Raw genomic sequence first — 17,027 nt, 5'->3', positions numbered from 1 at the left:
TGAAGGTAAATGCAGGGGAATGCTGCGGATGAAGAAGGGACTCCACACAGATGGTTCCTTCTGTCCTCATTGTCCTTGTCACTTACTTCAGGGCAATCTGAACTCGGGCCGCACCCAATGCTTCCGATTCGTCACTGTCAAACGCAGCAGCTTCTGAAGCACCCAGTCTGAAAGGCAACAGGGGAGGGGGAGTTAGGCTTCCTTGCAGTGAACAAACTGCTTTGGGAGGCTGGGGTTACATCCCCAGGAAGGAAAGTTGGGGTCTGCTCAGCTTCCCTCCAGGTCCTTTTTTAAATTTTAATTAAAAAAACTTTTTAGAGATCGGGTCTCACTATTTTGCCCAGGCTGGTCTCGAACTCCTGGCGTCAAGTGATCCTCCCATTGAAGCCTCCCAAGTAGCTGGGATTACAGACTCACACCACTATGCCCAGCTTGGACTCCTCTCTTAAGGGGCCTGGCCTTCCTCTAGCGCTTGCTCCTTAGCCATACACCTTTTTCGTAGCTACCACAGAACTAGCACTCCCCTAAACCCGAAGCATCTCTAACCCCAGGAGAAGTTATGCTGTCTGTGCCTTGGGCTGCCAAGAGGAAGGTGGGGTCATGCCCTCTTGGGGCTCCTCCCACACACTGTGGGGGCCAAAACCTAAGCCACCCCACAGGCCTAGGCTCTAGATATTCAAAGTTCATGGCTTACGTGGCCACAGAGAGAGCCAGCACCCAGACACCCACCTCTGCACGGAAGCCTCGTACACACCACTGTCCCCAGCCACTGACTCGTCCGATACCGCGGCTGAGACACAGGCCACTTTCAGGCCACACCCCTGGGCTGTATTCACAGCTAGAGAAGGAAAATGGAAAGTCAGGTTCAGGAACCAGAAAACTGTCTTTGCAACTCCCAATTTTGTTTTGTTTTTGAGGCAGGGTCTCACTCATCCAGGCTGGAGTGCAGCGGCATGATCGTGGCTCACTGCAGCCTCGACCACTCTGGGTTCTGGTGATCCTCCCACCTCTGCCTCCCAAGTTCTGGAACTACAGGCATGTGCCACCATACCCAGATAATTTTTAAATTATTATTATTTTGTTGCAGAGATGGGGTTTTGCCATATTGCCCAGGTTAGTCTTGAACTCTTGGTCTCAAGAAATCCGCCTGCTTTGACCTTCCAAAGTGCTGGGATTACAGGCGTGAGCCATCGTAATCCCAACACTTTGGGATTTTGGGAGCCTGAACTCCCAATTTTGATACACTCTCTATGGATGAAAGATGGTTCCACCAAATTCCAACCACTTCTAAATGCTAAAGCAAAAAAAAATTTTTTTAAGTTTGCTTTAGGGTGATGGAAGGAGTCACACGTAATTTTGTGTTTTACCATCCCAGGCTCTGGAGTCGAACTGCCTGGATTCAAATCCAGTTCCACCACTTACTACTTCATGACCTTGAGACACTGACTTAATCCCGTTAAGCCCCAGATGCCTCATTTGGAAAACTTGGATAATAATACCTACTTATTATTATCCAAGTTGAGAGGACTCAGCGAGACATTATAGGGGAAATCCTTAATATAGAGATTGGTGCAGGCAGGCAAAGTGCTCTACACAACTCATTACAGCTATCCTTATTGCCCCTACTATTCCTATCACTGTGGATATCTATACTTTCAATGGCAAAAACCGCAATTACTTTGCACCAACCTAATAGATCCATCCCTACCCACCTGGGGCAAAATAACAGCCCCTGGACCCTCAGGACAGAGAAGGGAGAGATTAAGCACCCGTTCTTCCACTGCCTATCCCTTTCCACTCCTAATTCAGCTCCTCCTCTTCCCTACCCTTAACAGGGGCCCTTGAAAGTCTCTGATCTGAGGCTCATAACTAAGCACTCAACACATGCTGCACATTCCTTCCTTGCCCAAGTAATGAACACCCACGATATGCCAGGCCCATTGCCATGTTCGGAACTACAAAGATGAATAAGACAGTTCCTGCCCTCCTTGCAGGGGGGAAGGCCAGATCCAGATCTTACAATCTCACAGCTAACACCTCTGAGCACCTGCGGACAGACTGGAGAAGGGCAACGGCTCGTAGCATTGAGGGGCACAGAGTCCGGGGCATGGCAGGCTGGCGATGGCGATGGGTGACAAGGCGGGTCTGGGAGACAGCAAGTGCTGGCGATGGGGAAGCCAAGCCTGTGTCCCGTGCCTGCTGAGCCCGTGGAGACCTCCTGCTTTCAGACCCACACATCTCCACCCTCCACTAAACCACTTAAGGAGATTAATTTGTCTGCTGACTGAACAGCAGCACTAATCACATAACCTGCTTAGCGTCTGAGCTCTGCCTGGCATTGCTCGCTGTAGGGAAGGCTTCTGGAGATGGCACGAAGGAAATGCCATCCCGAGACCTGTGTGTGCCCAGCCTAATGTGCTGTCTTAGGCCCACAAGCCCCAAGGACACTGTTGGGGAGGGGAGAAGAGGGGGTCACTTCACAGGACATAGCTGGGGTCTGAGTGTCCTGACTTGGCTTAATATTGCCATCAGAGGCATGCCCCTTGAGCCTCGTTAGAGATTCCACCTGTGCCCCCTCCTCTCCAGGGAACAATTTTCTGAAGCTTGCCGCCTGCTATAGTAGGGCGCTTGCTTTTATTTTGAGAGCACTCAGCAAGACTCCCTTCCTGATGAGGGAAATCCAGGGATCTCCCGGCTCCTCTTCTAAGGAAACACTGGCACTCAAGGCCTTTGTTAACAAGGAAACCTCATTTCCCTACCATGCCCCCCCTGGCCCCTGCACACAAATGGACAATTCTGGGCACAGCAGCAGCACTCCTGCCCATGCCTGGAGCCACGGGGCTAATATGGGTCTGGCTGCTTCTAGCTGGCCTCACCTGGAGCCAGGAGCACAAGCTTTTTGTAGACAGAACTCGGCACATGGATAATAGTGTGCATTCTGAGCAGGTGGTCCTTGTGCCAGTCCCGGTCTTGCCATTTCACTCTGTGGGACTAACCTCAGACAAATCTTTTAACCTCACTGTGCCTTGCTTTTTTCATCTTTAAGATGGAGATAAAAGGGACAGGGCTTGGTGGTTCACGCCTGTAATCCCAGCACTTTGGGAGGCCAAGACGGGTGGATCAACTGAGGTCAGGAGTTCAAGACCAGCCTGGTCAACATGGTGAAAGCCCGTCTTTACTAAAAATACAAAAAATTAGCCAGGCATGGTGGCGTGCACCTGTAATCCCAGCTACTTGGGAGGCCAAGGCAGGAGAATCGCTTGAACCCAGGAGGTGGAGGTTGCAGTGAGCCAGGATGGCGCCACTGCACTCCAGCCTGGGTTACAGAGTGAGACTCCGTCTCCAAAAAAAAAGAGAAAAGATTAAAAATAGCAAACACTTCCCAGAGGTGTTGTGAGGCTTAAATGAGTAAATATGCACAGAAGTACCTGAATCCTAAACACCTGTACTATATATAGCATAGCTATGATTATTGTGAGCTATTATTACTGTGGCCAGGAAAGCCAAGGAGGCCCAGGTGAGTTTACCGAGCACCCTACTCAGTCCTGACCTTCACACCCAGAGCCAGATGGGGTTGGTGGGGCCCCAAGCACCAGGATTTGGCATGAATGTGCACACTGAACTGCCTCCCAGCCTAAGGCATGACAATAAAGGGGTTGGGTTCTGGGGCCAGAAAGACTCAGGTTCCTATCCCTGCTTCCTCGCTTGTTGGCTGGGTGACCTAAGGCAAGTGACATCACCTCTCTGAATCTCCAATTCCTCATCAGTGAAATGCACAGAATAGAAATAACCAATTTCCCCATATATTAAGCACATTGCCCAACTCATAATACATCCCCAATAAAAGTTAACTATTATGATTTATTATGTGGTTGCTGCTAAAGATAAAAAGGTTTTCTCCTAATAAATCTTAGCTGTCAATGTCAGCATCATCTTCTGTTTTGAAGATTCCAACTTAAATCCCGACCAACATCCACCAAAGTGTTCCTTCTGACCCCATGCAGAATGGGAGTCAGTTCATATCATTACCAGCTTCAAACAGTCATATGGGTCCCCAGTGCAATTAGGATAAAATCCAAACTCCTTAGCATAGCCCACCAGGCCTTTCAGGATCTGGACTCTGCCTAGTTCTCCAGTGTAGTTGGTAACCCCTACCTCTGACTCACGGCTTCCTGGCTCCCCTTCTATTCCCTTGCTCTGACCTCAGAGATTTTGCTCTTGCTTTTCCCAAGGCTGGCTCCATCTCACCATTCAAGACACCCTCAAATGTCATCTTCTTTCACAACCCAACCTGCCCCGGCAGTCCTACCTCCAGCCTGAAAGCCTGGATCACATTCCCTGTTTTATTTCCTTTGTAATGCTTGTTTGGTTGCAGGTTCATTCCCTGTGCCTCCATCTGAACATAAGCTTCATGAGAACAGGGGCCCTGTCTGTCTTCAACACAGAATCCTTAGTGACCAACCCAGTGCCTGACACACAGCGTATCTGTTGAATGAATGGACAGATGAATCCATGTGTATCCATTAGCACAGGATGACCTGACACTTAGTTTTATAAGGTGCTAAATGTCTGTTGGAAGACAGAATCTACTACCAAAAACCCTTCGCACAGGACCTCAAAAATACTGAGCTAATAAATATCCCACTGAATAAATATACTTGCCATACAAAGACCCAGCACACAGAAAGCAGTCAGCAAATATAGACTAGAATGATCACTGGGGGTTCTGAGCACGGAGTATCTCTTTCCCTCTTCCCGGTTCCCACCCTCTGGGCATGGTGCTCTCTACCTTGGCCCAGCTGCTTGCCCTCCGTTCCTGGTTCCTCCAGCCGGTATCTTTCCTGGGTGCTGTTACCAAGGTTCAGTTCACAAAGAGTGGCACTCAGCTCTGGGTCTTCCAACTCCAGGGAGTTGAGGAAAGCATCACCAGCCAGGAGCGGGTCAGCCATGAGAGGGGAACAGGGTGGGGAGGGGGAGGAGAGAGAGGAACGTGGGGACAGGGAGGTCATGGACTTTGGGGTGCCAGACAGGGAACGCAGAGCCTGCAGGCGGCCACCTCCCTCTGCCTTCTGGGTCTTGGCCACCTCGTCCTCATGGATGGTGGTGATGCAGCCCGAAGGCCGGAAGCCGGTGGCCCCCTCCAGGAGCAGAAACTCCACCTTGCTCTGCAGCTCTGAGTCCAGCTGCTCAAAGGGGTCATAGTAGAGGTCAGTGAAGCTGGCTGAAGTGGAGGAGTCCAGGCTGGATGCAACCAGGGAGCCCCGGCTGGACGTGAGGGATCCAGGGCTGCTGCCTGAGGACAGGGACTGCATGCTGCTTGAGAGACTGGGACACCGGGAAGGGAAGGACAGTGAGATGCACACAGTGAAGTGGGCCCCCTGAGACCTTCTGCTGGGCTCTGGAAAGCACCATGATCTCACTAGACTTGCTTGGCAATCTCTAGGGTAGACCCTTCACCCCCATTTCATGGAAAACTGATACCCCAAGAAGGCCATATAATCAAGACATGGCAGAGCTGGGCTTTGGACTCAAGTTAGCTGCCTTAAAAGTTCACTTTTTCCTCTAGATCTGTTTCCCAAAGCTCCAATGGGCTACATTGCATTTGTATATTTTTTCATAGTTGAATCCACTATGAAATAAAAATTTCTTAATGTCTTTCTTGAAATCAACTCACTGGTTTTTTTTTTTTTGGAGACGGAGTCTCGCTCTGTCGCCCAAGCTGGAGTACAGTGGCACGATCTCGGCTCACTGCAACCTCCGCCTCCTGGGTTTAAGCAATTCTCCTGCCTCAGCCTCCTGAGTATCTGGGACTATAGGCGCCCGCCACCATACCTGGCTAATTTTTTGTATTTTAGTAGAGACGGGGTTTCACCTTGTTGCCCAGGTTAGTCTCAAACTCCTGAGCTCAGGCAATCCACCCACCTCGGCCTCCCAAAGTGGTAGGATTACAGGCGTGAGCCACTGCGCCCACCCCAACTCACTGTTTTAATACTTTAAAACAACTATCTTAAAGAAAACTTTACATCCTAAGTGTAATTTGAAAAGCAGTATCACTTACTACAAAGAGAAGGCCACCATTAGAAAAAAATCTAATGAAACAAAATGTTGTTATCAGATTCCAGTGATGCACTGTTGTTTATGGACGCCCAGGCCTGAGGCTACTTTCTCTGCGTTGTACAGGCAGGTGGCAGTGTGAGTTTCCTGTCTTTTTTTTGTTTTTGGAGACAAGGTCTGGCTCTATCACCCAGGCTGGAGTGTAGTGGCACGATCTCGGCTCACGGTAAGCCTCCTCCCGGGCTTAAGTCATCCTCCCACCTCAGCCTCCTGAGTAGCTGGGACCACAGGCATGCACTGCCACACCTGGCTAATTCCTTTTTTTTTTTTTTTTTTGAGACGGAGTCTCGCTCTGTCGCCCAGGCTGGAGTGCAGTGGCACGATCTCGGCTCACTGCAAGCTCCGCCTCCCGGGTTTACGCCATTCTCCTGCCTCAGCCTCCCGAGTAGCTGGGACTACAGGCGCCGGCCACCTCGCCTGGCTAGTTTTTTTTGTATTTTTTTTTAGTAGAGACGGGGTTTCACCGCTTTAGCCAGGATGGTCTCGATCTCCTGACCTCGTGATCCTCCCGTCTCGGCCTCCCAAAGTGCTGGGATTACAGGCTTGAGCCACCACGCCCGGCCGCACCTGGCTAATTTCGTAGTTTTAGCAGAAATGGGGTTTCGCCATGTTGCCCAGGCTGGTTTCAAACTTCTGAGCTCAAGCGATCCACCCACCCTGGCCTCGCAAAGTGCTGGGATCACAGGTGTGAGCCATGACACCCAGCCAAGTCTCCTAAGACTTCCTAGTACCTGCCTGGGCCTTCTTTGTGCTGTCAGTCTGGAGAGGTCAAGACCCCTATTCCTAGCCACACCAGGCCACGCCCGAGTCTGCTGACAATCCACTTGCTGTGCTTCTAAACGTCCACACTCAAGCCACGGAGGACAAGTGAAGGGTAGAGCCTGGGCTGGGACACTGAGGACACCCATGTCTGGCCATGGCCAGGGGAGCAGTGGCCTCACCGCCCACCACTCACCTTTTCAGCTGAGAGTGCAGAGTTGCCACCTGCCGAGTGGCTTCCTCCAGTTCTCTCACCAGCTGGTTCCTCTTACTGTTTAACTTTAACCTGGAGGGAGAGAAAGCATGAGAGGGATGCCCTGAAAGGAAGCTCAGGCATGTACTCTTACATGTACACCCAGACCCACAGGCACAAGAACTTTCCGCAAGCATTTGACCATGGCAGCCAGGGAGCTAGAGCATCCACATACATGATAACTGCAGTATCACTCACCCACTATATACATATCAGGCACTCTGCTAGGAACCTTAGGACACGCCTTAATTCAGTCACACAATAATGCTGCATAGTAAGAATGACTTCTACCACTTTACATAAGAGGAAGTCGAGGCCCTTAGAGCTGTATAATTTACCTAAAGCTGTGGAATTAGTGGCAGAATTAGGACTTCACCCAACCATACCCTCCTTCTCTCTTCCTTCCTCCCTCTTTCATCTCATATTTACTGAGTGCCCATTTCGTACTGGACCCCTCCCATGGCACTGCGGATAAAGTAGTGAGTGAGCACAGTAGGACTTGTTTCTGTTCTTATGGGGCTTACACTCTACTGGGGAGAACCGATATTAAACAAATACTCAAATAGCTATTTAACACAGTGTATGACAAGGTCCATCAAGAAAAAGTACACAATGGTAGAAAAGAACACAAAAGGAGAGGCCCAATTTGAACTGGCAGGTGAGCCTCTTCCAGCCAAGTGACTCTGTGGCTGAGACTGGCAGTGTGTACCCTGCCCTGTCGCTGGACCATTTTCCCAGCCTTCCCTGCGGCCGGGTGGGCAGGGCATATGACCAAGTTCTGACCAATGGGATATGAGCACAGGTAGTTAAGAACAGTGGGTGTGTCTTCTTCACTGTCTCTTGCATGGACTCTCGTGGACTCAAAGTGGGAGGTGTCACAGATGGAAAGAGCCTGGGTTCCTGAATGACCACATGGAAGGCTGCCTGTTAACCGGACATACCCAATTAGACATTATACGGACAAGAAATAAGCCTGTTGTGTGAAGCCACAGACACTTTGGGGGCTGTTTCTTGCAGCAGTTAGATTCCTGACTAGTAGAGAAATTTAAGGATGGATAATGGACAGCAGTTGGCTAGGAAAAGTGCAGGAGGAAAGAACATTCCAAGCGGGGGCTTTAGCAGAGACCTCGTCATCTTGAGGTCACCATGACTGTGGGGAGGACAATGGGCAGGAGGCTGAAGACTGAATGCAGGAAGGGTGGCTGTGAGGTGTCACCGAGATGGTGGAAGCTTGAGCAATGCAGAGACAGAGACAGTGCCTAGGCTGCAGGAGCGGGTGAGGCTGAGGAAGTAAATGGGGAAGACTCTGTGGTTACTGCTATGGGCACCCAAGTGGACCTGCAGATGGCATCTGCTAAGAGGAGAAGGCTGAGGCAGGGGAACCCGGGGGACGAGAAGAGATCTATTATGGATATGTGGGTATGAACGCTGAATAGGTGGGCTGCTGTGAAGGTCGGGGGGGTGGGTCCCTATCAGATGGATCACTACCTGAATGAGATTACCATCTGCTCTGGTTTGATTTTTGTTCCCCTGAAATCCTACTTTGAAGTCCTAAGCCCCAGTACCACCGAATGTGATTGTATTTGGAGATAGGGCTTTTAAGGAGTAATTAAGGTAAAATGAGGTCAGTAGGGCAAACTCTAATCCAGTATGACTGGTGTCCTTCTAAGAGGAGATTAGGGCACAGGCACGGGGGAAGACCATGTGAAACGGAGGGGGGAGGAGGCCATCTACACACCAAGGGAAGAGACCTCAGAAGAAAGCAACCCCGCTGACATCTGATCTTGGACTTTTACTTTCCAGACTGTGAGAAAATAAATGTCCACTGTTTAAGTCACCCAGTCAGTCTGTGGTACGTTGTTATGGCAGCCTTAGCAGACTCATGCACCATCTTAGGGCACAATACAGAATCGAAAATAAGGGAAGGTCTAGGACCAAGCTCTGAGTACACACAACATTCTGAGGTTGGGTAGACTGGCAACAGTCAGCAAAGGAGCTGGAGAGAATAGGACCAGAGAGTCAGGAGAAGTTAGTGGATGTGATGGAATGTCACAGAACCGGAAGCAAAGATTTTCACCTAGGCATGCCTGACAACAAAGCCCAATTCAGTAAACCATCTCCCTGGAGGCAAATCCTTCTGTTTGGAAGAGACCTCTGGCTTTAGGACCATATTTCAGCCCCTACCTCTCCTGAAATCCCCCATGGAGGGCAGCTTGGGCGGACTCCAGGTGTGTCTCTGCCCCTGGAATGGCTCTCCAACCCCTGGAGTGCGCCCACCACAAAATAAAGGACCCTATCAAATAAGCCCGTCCCCTCGCAAACTCGTGACCTGGGCTGCTCTCGTGTGTCTACTAGCCTAGTCTTTCTCAGCTTGCGGCCCATAGACTATCTGCATCAGACAGTGGGGAGTGCTTATTGAAATGCACATTCCGGGGCCCTACTCTGACCTGCTGAATCAAGAAGCCCAGGGGCAGTGCCCAGAAATCTCTCTTTTCGTGAAGCCTCCCAGGTGATCTTTAGGCACACCAAGGTTTGCAAGCTGCCGCACTGCAGGGGGACGGCAGAGAGGCAGAGCCTGTGTCTTGCTCACTCAGCACCTAGCACCTAGTATAGTGCCCACCATGTAGACAGGCTCAATATTTGCTGAACGGATGACTCTTTCTCCAGATGAAGCAGGCAGTTTACGAGCTCTGCTGAAACACCTGTATGTTATCATACATTCCATGGACAGGTGTGTACCACTGTTGGCCTCCATCCTCTCATGTCAACCTGCTGAAGAGGGGATGACTGACTAGCTGGTCCCTGGACTGGGAAGTGAACCTAGAAAGGGCTCATTTCCATGGAAAAGCCCAGTCATGCCATCCCTCTACCCACACACCCAAGCCCCCAGCACACGCCCTGCAGTAAAGACCAGAGCTTGCTCTAGACACAATGGAAAAGTGTTGAGGGGTGGGTCGGGCTTGTTACTGGGCAACTGAATCTGTGAAATTACAGAAAAGACAACAGGAGCAGCAGGAAGAGTGGCCTTGGCACGGTTCTTGGTCAGCTCAATCCCTGGCACTGTTCTTCTAGAGTCCTGCCTGAGGCTGGGGTGGGGGTGCACGGTGGGGTGACAGACAGAACCCGTAATGAACAAAATCCTTGACTTTCAACAGAATGAACAAGGCTGTGGAATCTCTTGACCCAGTATAAAAGGAAAGCTCAGGAACAGTTGAGGTTCAGGATCAAGAAGCAGCTGGGGCTCACCATTTTTACCTTGGTTTTCCTCTTCTCTGTGGGAGAAAAGCCATAGAGGTGTGGGCTGGGAGCAAATGTGGGTCCCCAATGAAGCCTCAACAGGATGATGAGGGGTCTGGGAGTTGGGCTGCCATGACATCCTGGCATTAGGGGCTAGCTACTGCTAGCAATGCACAGGTGCCGAGGCCACCTCCCAGTGGCGTTGGGTTTTGCAGGATAGATGGCACACGTGTGTGATGCCTGGCACACGCTGGGAGGCCAAGAACGCATCAAGCATGGAGGCAGGCAGAGGATCCAGAAGGTGGGGCTGGAGTCCCCACAAGCTGTAGCTCAGCACCCTGGGTGGCGGTTAAAAATGTAAGAACCTGGGCTGCATCTCAGGTCAGAAGAATTGGTCCCTGGGGTGGGGCCAGGGAGCCCGTGCACTAATGAGCATCCTGCATGACTGCACACCAGCTCTGGGGAGCAGTGGAGAAGGCCCTCGGGAAGGAGGGGGAGGCAGAGGGTAGGATGAGGTTTGTTCGGATGCCTGTGAGTCTGACTGATTTGTGAGCGGGGTTTGGCAGGTCCTGCAGTCAGCCTCTCCTGGATGTGTCTATTCCTGTCCTCAAAGGCACCTTGAATGCGAGGCTGTCGTGTGAAGATGAGGAGCATAATAATCTCATTTTGAGAGAGAGAGAGAGAATAGAGAAAGAGGAGCGAGGGGAGAAAGAGAGAAACAGAGACACTAAAAATAAAGATACACACACATGAGAAACAAAGAGAGAAGGGAAACACAATACCAGAGTCAGAAGGATGAGCACAGACAGACAGACAGGGAGCTGGAAGGAAACAGCTGCAGACACAAAGACAGCTGGGGTGGCTTTCCCGTCTCCCCACTGTGGGAGACCCACAGCCATGAGCATGGTACCACATTCCTGTGGGCTTCCTCCTTAGACTCCTCTTAGGGCACACGTGGCTGCCTGCCTGCATGCACTCCAGCTTCCCTATCACTGCATTTGCCCCAAGTACTCTCCTACCAGGCTCTCCGAGCCGCCCGCTCAGCAGCTGCAGTGGAGTGGAGGTTCTGGCCTCCCTGTACTAGCTATGTGAACTCACTGCTCCGGAGGAGCCAGCAGACCTTTGAAAGAGGAGGTTGAAGGCAGTAACAGAAGGCCTTCTGAGTGGCAAGCACCCTAAAGTGAGCACAGCCTCTGGGGCTAGCAAACCTGTGGTCTTCTAATCCCAGCTCTGGCACTTAGGGATCTCGGGTGAGCCTCATCTTTCCTCATTTGTAAAATGGGGATTAACCTCAGGGTTCCTGGGAGGTTTAAATGAGATTTTATAGGCTACCGCCTGGCACAGGATGGGAGCTTCTACATGTGGTATATCTTAGGGGTCCCTAGGAGCCTCCAATTCCAGTTTTAAGAAACCAACAATTTTACAGAAGGGAAGAGCTTGGTCTGTCTGCCTTCAGACCATATATGTATTTAATGTAATTACAGTAAATCCTCAACATTGTAGATAGGTTCTTGCTAACTGCAACTTTAAGCAAAATGATGCACATCAAGTTCTCAAATAACGTCATTTTTTAATAAAGCTGATGGAGCTGGCTGCAGTGGGTCACGCCTGTAACCTCAGCACTTTGGGAGGCTGAGGCAGGTGGATCACCTGAGGTCAGGAGTTTGAGATCAGCCTGTCCAACATGGTGAAACCCCATTTCTACTAAAATACAAAAATTAGCTGGGTGTGGTGGCGCACACTTGTAATCCCAGCTACTCGGGAGGCTGAGGCAGAAGAATTGCTTGAACTCAGAAGGCGGAAGTTGCAGTAAGCCGAGACCGTGCCACTGCACTCCAGCCTAGGTGACAGGGCAAGACTCCATCTCGAAAAAAATAGAAATAAAACATAAAGTTGATGGAAAAAAATTGGTTTCATTGTATGTCGTTTTGCTCAAAGTCACAGTTTTCCAAGAACCTACTAACAAATGTTAAGTGAGGACTTAATGTATCCTGTTTTTTCCCTATTAGGCAAGTGAAACCCAAATTGGTCAATGACTTGCTCAAGATCAGCAAGTGAGAAGCGTGTTCCTTTTGACCCAACAAGGAGTGAAGCTGCCATGAGTCTGCTCTCTTCAGCTGCTGGCTGTGGGGACTATGAATAGCTAAGGGCCTCCCAGTGGCAGTTATAGGGTCTGGGAGCAAGTGAGCAACCCAGGGAATGGGTATAAAGACCAGGATATATACACAGAAGCCTAGTAAGGATCTGCCTGGGCCAGCTAACCATTTATTCTTTCAACGAACACTACAGGCATGTTACAGACACAGGCCTTATCCCCAAAGCACAAAATCCCAGAGAAAGCATAATGGAGTCGTGGTGCTAAAGAAGACTTCTAGCAAGGTGCTTCCAAGGACTGCAGAACACCAATTATTCAAGCTCTGTCCTTCTCCTTCTCCCACCAATGGGTGGTGGGTCAGGGCTAATCAGCTGCTGCTGCCAATGAAGAACGGAAGAGAGGAAATGGATACACTTTGGACATTACTGCTAGCAGTTCTGACTAAGCAACTAGTGGGGAGAGATTCCCGCCATCAACAAGTCAAGAGAGTCTCTGAAGCCATGGGAAGCTAGGCGAGAACTTGGTGAACCTGATCCACCTGGCACCATGCCATGTGCAAGTGGGGCTCACTCAATTGCTAGGATGGTACTGCAGGCTGGGCACCTTAGAGCTCGAGGGCTCCCTGGAAGACCCATGGTGGGGTGACAGAGTGAGCACAGACAGGCCTCTCTAGGACTCCCGACTGCTTCAACTGAGGCACTAGGCACGTTTACTTGCTTCATAAGCCGGGCTTCTTCCTCTGATTTCACTAGAAGAAGGAATTCCCTTGCTCATATTCCAAACACACACCACACACACACACTTGAAAATCACCAGCTTCACTTCTAAGCTCCTTAGGGGCAGGGACCTTGCTGAATAAAGGCTCCTGCGAAAAACGTGGTGAAAATAAGTATAATAGATTTAAAGGTCATGGGGCAGGGACCATATCTTGTTAATTTCTGAATCCCCCAAATTGCCTTGCACACACAATCCGTGCAGCAAAGCGTTTCTCAAATGAATGAGTAAACATTGGCTGTTGAACAGAATGAATGAATGAACTTGAAGCTGGAGAGCGTAAAGCCTATGGTGAACACAGTGTTGCATTCGGTGCAGTGTGGGTGTGGAGGTTGGTGGGAACACTGAAGGAAATAAACAAAGACAATGTCTATGATAAGGTCTAAATTAGAGAATATAAACCAGTGGCTTTTAGGTTATATCAGGCCTATAGATGAGGCTGATTTGCATTTTTTGAAAAAAACTTCTGGATTAGTTCCCAATATTTAAAAATAAAAAATCCAAACAACTCTTTTGTTTGAAGTACAGGCAGCTCTGGCAGCCCGAGGCCTGTACTCCCATTTGCTGCAGGAGACAGACAGCACCTGCTCTAGACCAGTGGGGTCTGTGCACTCTGGTCTGACACAGACCACTGCCAGGTGGGTCTCCAGCATTTCTGTGACCTGCTTGGCTCCTATAAGCATGCCAGTTTGCAACCCCCACCCAGACCAGTGTTTTTCAAACTGCAAACTGCAACCCCTTACTTAGCATGGGGTGAAATCAATTTGGTGAGTCATGAACTGCATGAAACAAAATGCAATAGAAGAGAGAAAACATCAGAGGACCATCACAGGTAGAAGAGAGAAAACATCAGAGGACCATCACAGGTAGAAAGAGCATGCACTATTTTGTGAACCTTGTGTCAGGTCACAGTATAAAATGTGCATCACTGTCAAAAAAATGGAAAATGACTGCTTTAAATTATATAGTTATGTGGCTTAATTGAGTCAGAAGATACATTTTTGAAATCCTGCACCTAAGCAGACTTTTTGGTAGCATGGTTCACCATGCAAAGGACCAGGGTAGCTGGTGCACTGGATGATGAATCATCTTTCCTGATTTCCTATGTCGGCAATCTGAGAGATCTCTGAACTGAGCATGCTCAGGGTGGAGCCCAGGGGCCTGGAGCCCCCTCATCCTTCCGCCATCTGGGGGCTGAGGACAGACTGCCAGTGAGAGAAGGGTCCTACACACCCTGGGACCCCAGCCCCACCTCTCCGTCAGCGCCTTGCTCTGGGTGTCCCGGGCTGCTTGCAGGTCCTTTTCCAGCCGCTTCCGGGCCATCTCCAGCTGCTCCACCTCCCCCTGCGTCCACTTGCGGGGGCTGATGAAGCGCATCTCCTTCAGCAGCTCCTCTTTCTCGTTGATGAGGATCAGCCGGTCCCTCTCTGAGTCCAGCACCCCAGGCCAGGCCTCACTGTCAAGCTTGGCCAGCTGGATCTTCAGGTTGGCGATCCTGGGGGCCAAGAAAGCAAGCATGACTGGTGTGCCTAATGGCACTGCGGGAACAGGAGATGCCACAAGGAAACAGACATCTCAGAGCAATCTTTGACAGTTACTGTCTTCCTTTGATCAGCATGTCGTCTCAAGGAACCTATTTTTTTTTTCTAAATAAACACATGTGGGTGCCTACCATGTGCCAACAAGGAATTAGGCTCTGCAGGGATGGGGTGCAGACATGAACAAGGCAATGTCCTTAGCCCTGTTCCTGGTACAATAGAGATGTGAATTCATCACCAGGCACTAACCTCTTACCACTGGCTGTGTGGCCTTGGGCAAGTTGCTCAGCTCTCTGAAGGGAATAACAGAAGCCCTTTCCTCATGCCATTTTGGTTGAAGGTTTTATGATATAATCTGTAACCTGCAAAGCACTGTACTTGGCACATAGTAAGTCCTCGCTACTGTTGTTATGACCTGGCGTGATCACTTATTAGGTACGTAACATTGGGCCAATTCCCTAGGCTATAAAGGTGAGAAAAACTCATTCATCAGAATGATTGGGAAGGGTGCCTGGCACATAGCAAGTACTGAGTCACTGGCAGTTCTGGACCACTAAGACTACAACTACTGACCACGTATTCTCAAGTCAGAGAGAGGTAGTGGCACTGTGTGAACAACTGTGGATTTGGGGTCAAAGGCCTGGAGTTGGAGCCCTGGCTCGCTCTGGCCTTCCTGATGGAAGGGACCGTTTCTCAAGAAATCATTTTGGTATCACAAGCTTCTAGCACAGTGACTGGTATACTGCAGGCACTAAATAAGAGTTAAAGGAAAGAGCTGGCAGCCTTATCCCTTAACTGCTCTAAGACTCAGTATCCTCATCTCTAAGGCAGAGATGATATGCTACCTATAGGGTGGGTTATGTGAGAACACAGCATTAAGAGCCCTTTATACATTGCCAGGTGTTATATAGACCTTCGGTGTTATTATCATTGAGTCAAAATAAGATTCACAGTATAACAACGAATACTGCTACAAATAGCTAACAACAATCATGACATCATCCTTTAGGACTTGGCCTCTGCAAAGTACCATCAGCTCTCATGCCCTGGCCACCCCACCCCTAAAGGGTAAGATAGGAGTTTGTTCACCTGGTTGGACAGATGCCCAGGGAGGATATGATGCACCTAAGACTGCAAATCATAAACGTGGCCAATACTTGTTGAGACCAGAGGACTCTGAACTCCCAGTTCAATCTTACCTGCAGACAATGTGGCCCATTTCTTACTTTATCAGAACACTGCTGGGGACAAAATTCACCATGATGTGTAGCAAAAATTCCACGTAGAGAAACCTAGCTAGATTTGCTTGTTCCCCAGCCAAGTATCCCAGGAGGAATTCCTATACACGTGACCCTTGATATCTGCAGGGGATTGGTTCCAGGACCTACCCCAGATACCAAAATCCATGGATGCTCAAGTGCTTTATATAAAATGGCACAGTGTTTGCATATAACCTATGTACATCCTCCTGTATACTTTAAATCATCTCTAGATTACTTATAATTCCTAACACAATGTAAATGCTACATAAATAGTTGTTACACTATATTTAAAAATTTGTATTATTTTTAATTTTTTTTTCCTGGATATTTTTGATCCTTGGTTGAATCCCCATGGGTACAGAGGACTGACTGTAGTTAGTTATTTAAATTTATATTCATGTATACAGTAATCTATCAAGATTGGCTTTGAGACAACTTTGTAGCTGCTGTTCTCCAGTACTTTGAGAATGAAATGGTATGGTAAGGCCTGGCAGAGGCTCCCCCATATGCAGGACATTGGGAAGTGACTGATGCTTTACTGGATGTACTTTCTCTTTCCCTATGCCAATGCTCCTTAAATTTCGGGCCACATCCCTTTAAGAATCTGATAAAAACAACTAGTCTCTCTTCTCAGAAACGCATGTGTGACAAAACTTGACATCCAATGATCAGACCCTCCTTGCATTACTGACACCTCCCTTCCCCTCTTTCAAGTCCTGCAGCTTGCTTTCCCATTGAGCAGGCTGCTCTGTCCTTTACACTAAAATGAGCTTCGGCGGAAGGGGGAAGCAAGAGGCTGGATAAAGTCAGATGAGCTAGGAAGCTCTGTGATGAGAAGTCTAACAGCTCAACTCCAGAGGGAACACTGCAGTCCTTTAGTGTCTCTAGGACTGACCATCTAAGATAGGCATTCCTGCAGGATGGAACAGATCCAAGGTTCAGAGTGGTCCCCTTCAGAGAGGACAAGAAGTGGCTGTCCAAATACAGAGGTCTTG

General features: G+C 49.4%; 1 protein-coding gene across 16 annotated transcripts in view; it reads right to left on the bottom strand.

Annotated features, from left to right (window-relative positions):
- WWC1 (WW and C2 domain containing 1) overlaps positions 1-17,027 on the bottom strand; it is a 175,539-nt gene that overhangs the window by 41,662 nt on the left and 116,850 nt on the right. For all 16 annotated transcript variants that reach the window (XM_015141371.3, XM_015141372.3, XM_015141373.3 and 13 more), the window contains 5 exons: positions 14,485-14,727; positions 7,070-7,159; positions 4,790-5,325; positions 730-838; positions 87-167 (listed from right to left, as the gene is read on the bottom strand). In XM_015141371.3, the coding sequence (XP_014996857.1) occupies positions 87-167; positions 730-838; positions 4,790-5,325; positions 7,070-7,159; positions 14,485-14,727 (1,059 nt within the window). The remainder of the gene's footprint in view (positions 1-86; positions 168-729; positions 839-4,789; positions 5,326-7,069; positions 7,160-14,484; positions 14,728-17,027) is intronic.

Source organism: Macaca mulatta, chromosome 6 (genome assembly GCF_049350105.2).
Source record: "Macaca mulatta isolate MMU2019108-1 chromosome 6, T2T-MMU8v2.0, whole genome shotgun sequence".
NCBI classification, from domain to species: domain Eukaryota; kingdom Metazoa; phylum Chordata; class Mammalia; order Primates; family Cercopithecidae; genus Macaca; species Macaca mulatta.
Note: the sequence above shows the minus strand (reverse complement) of the source record. Positions and strands in the feature narration are given on the sequence as shown.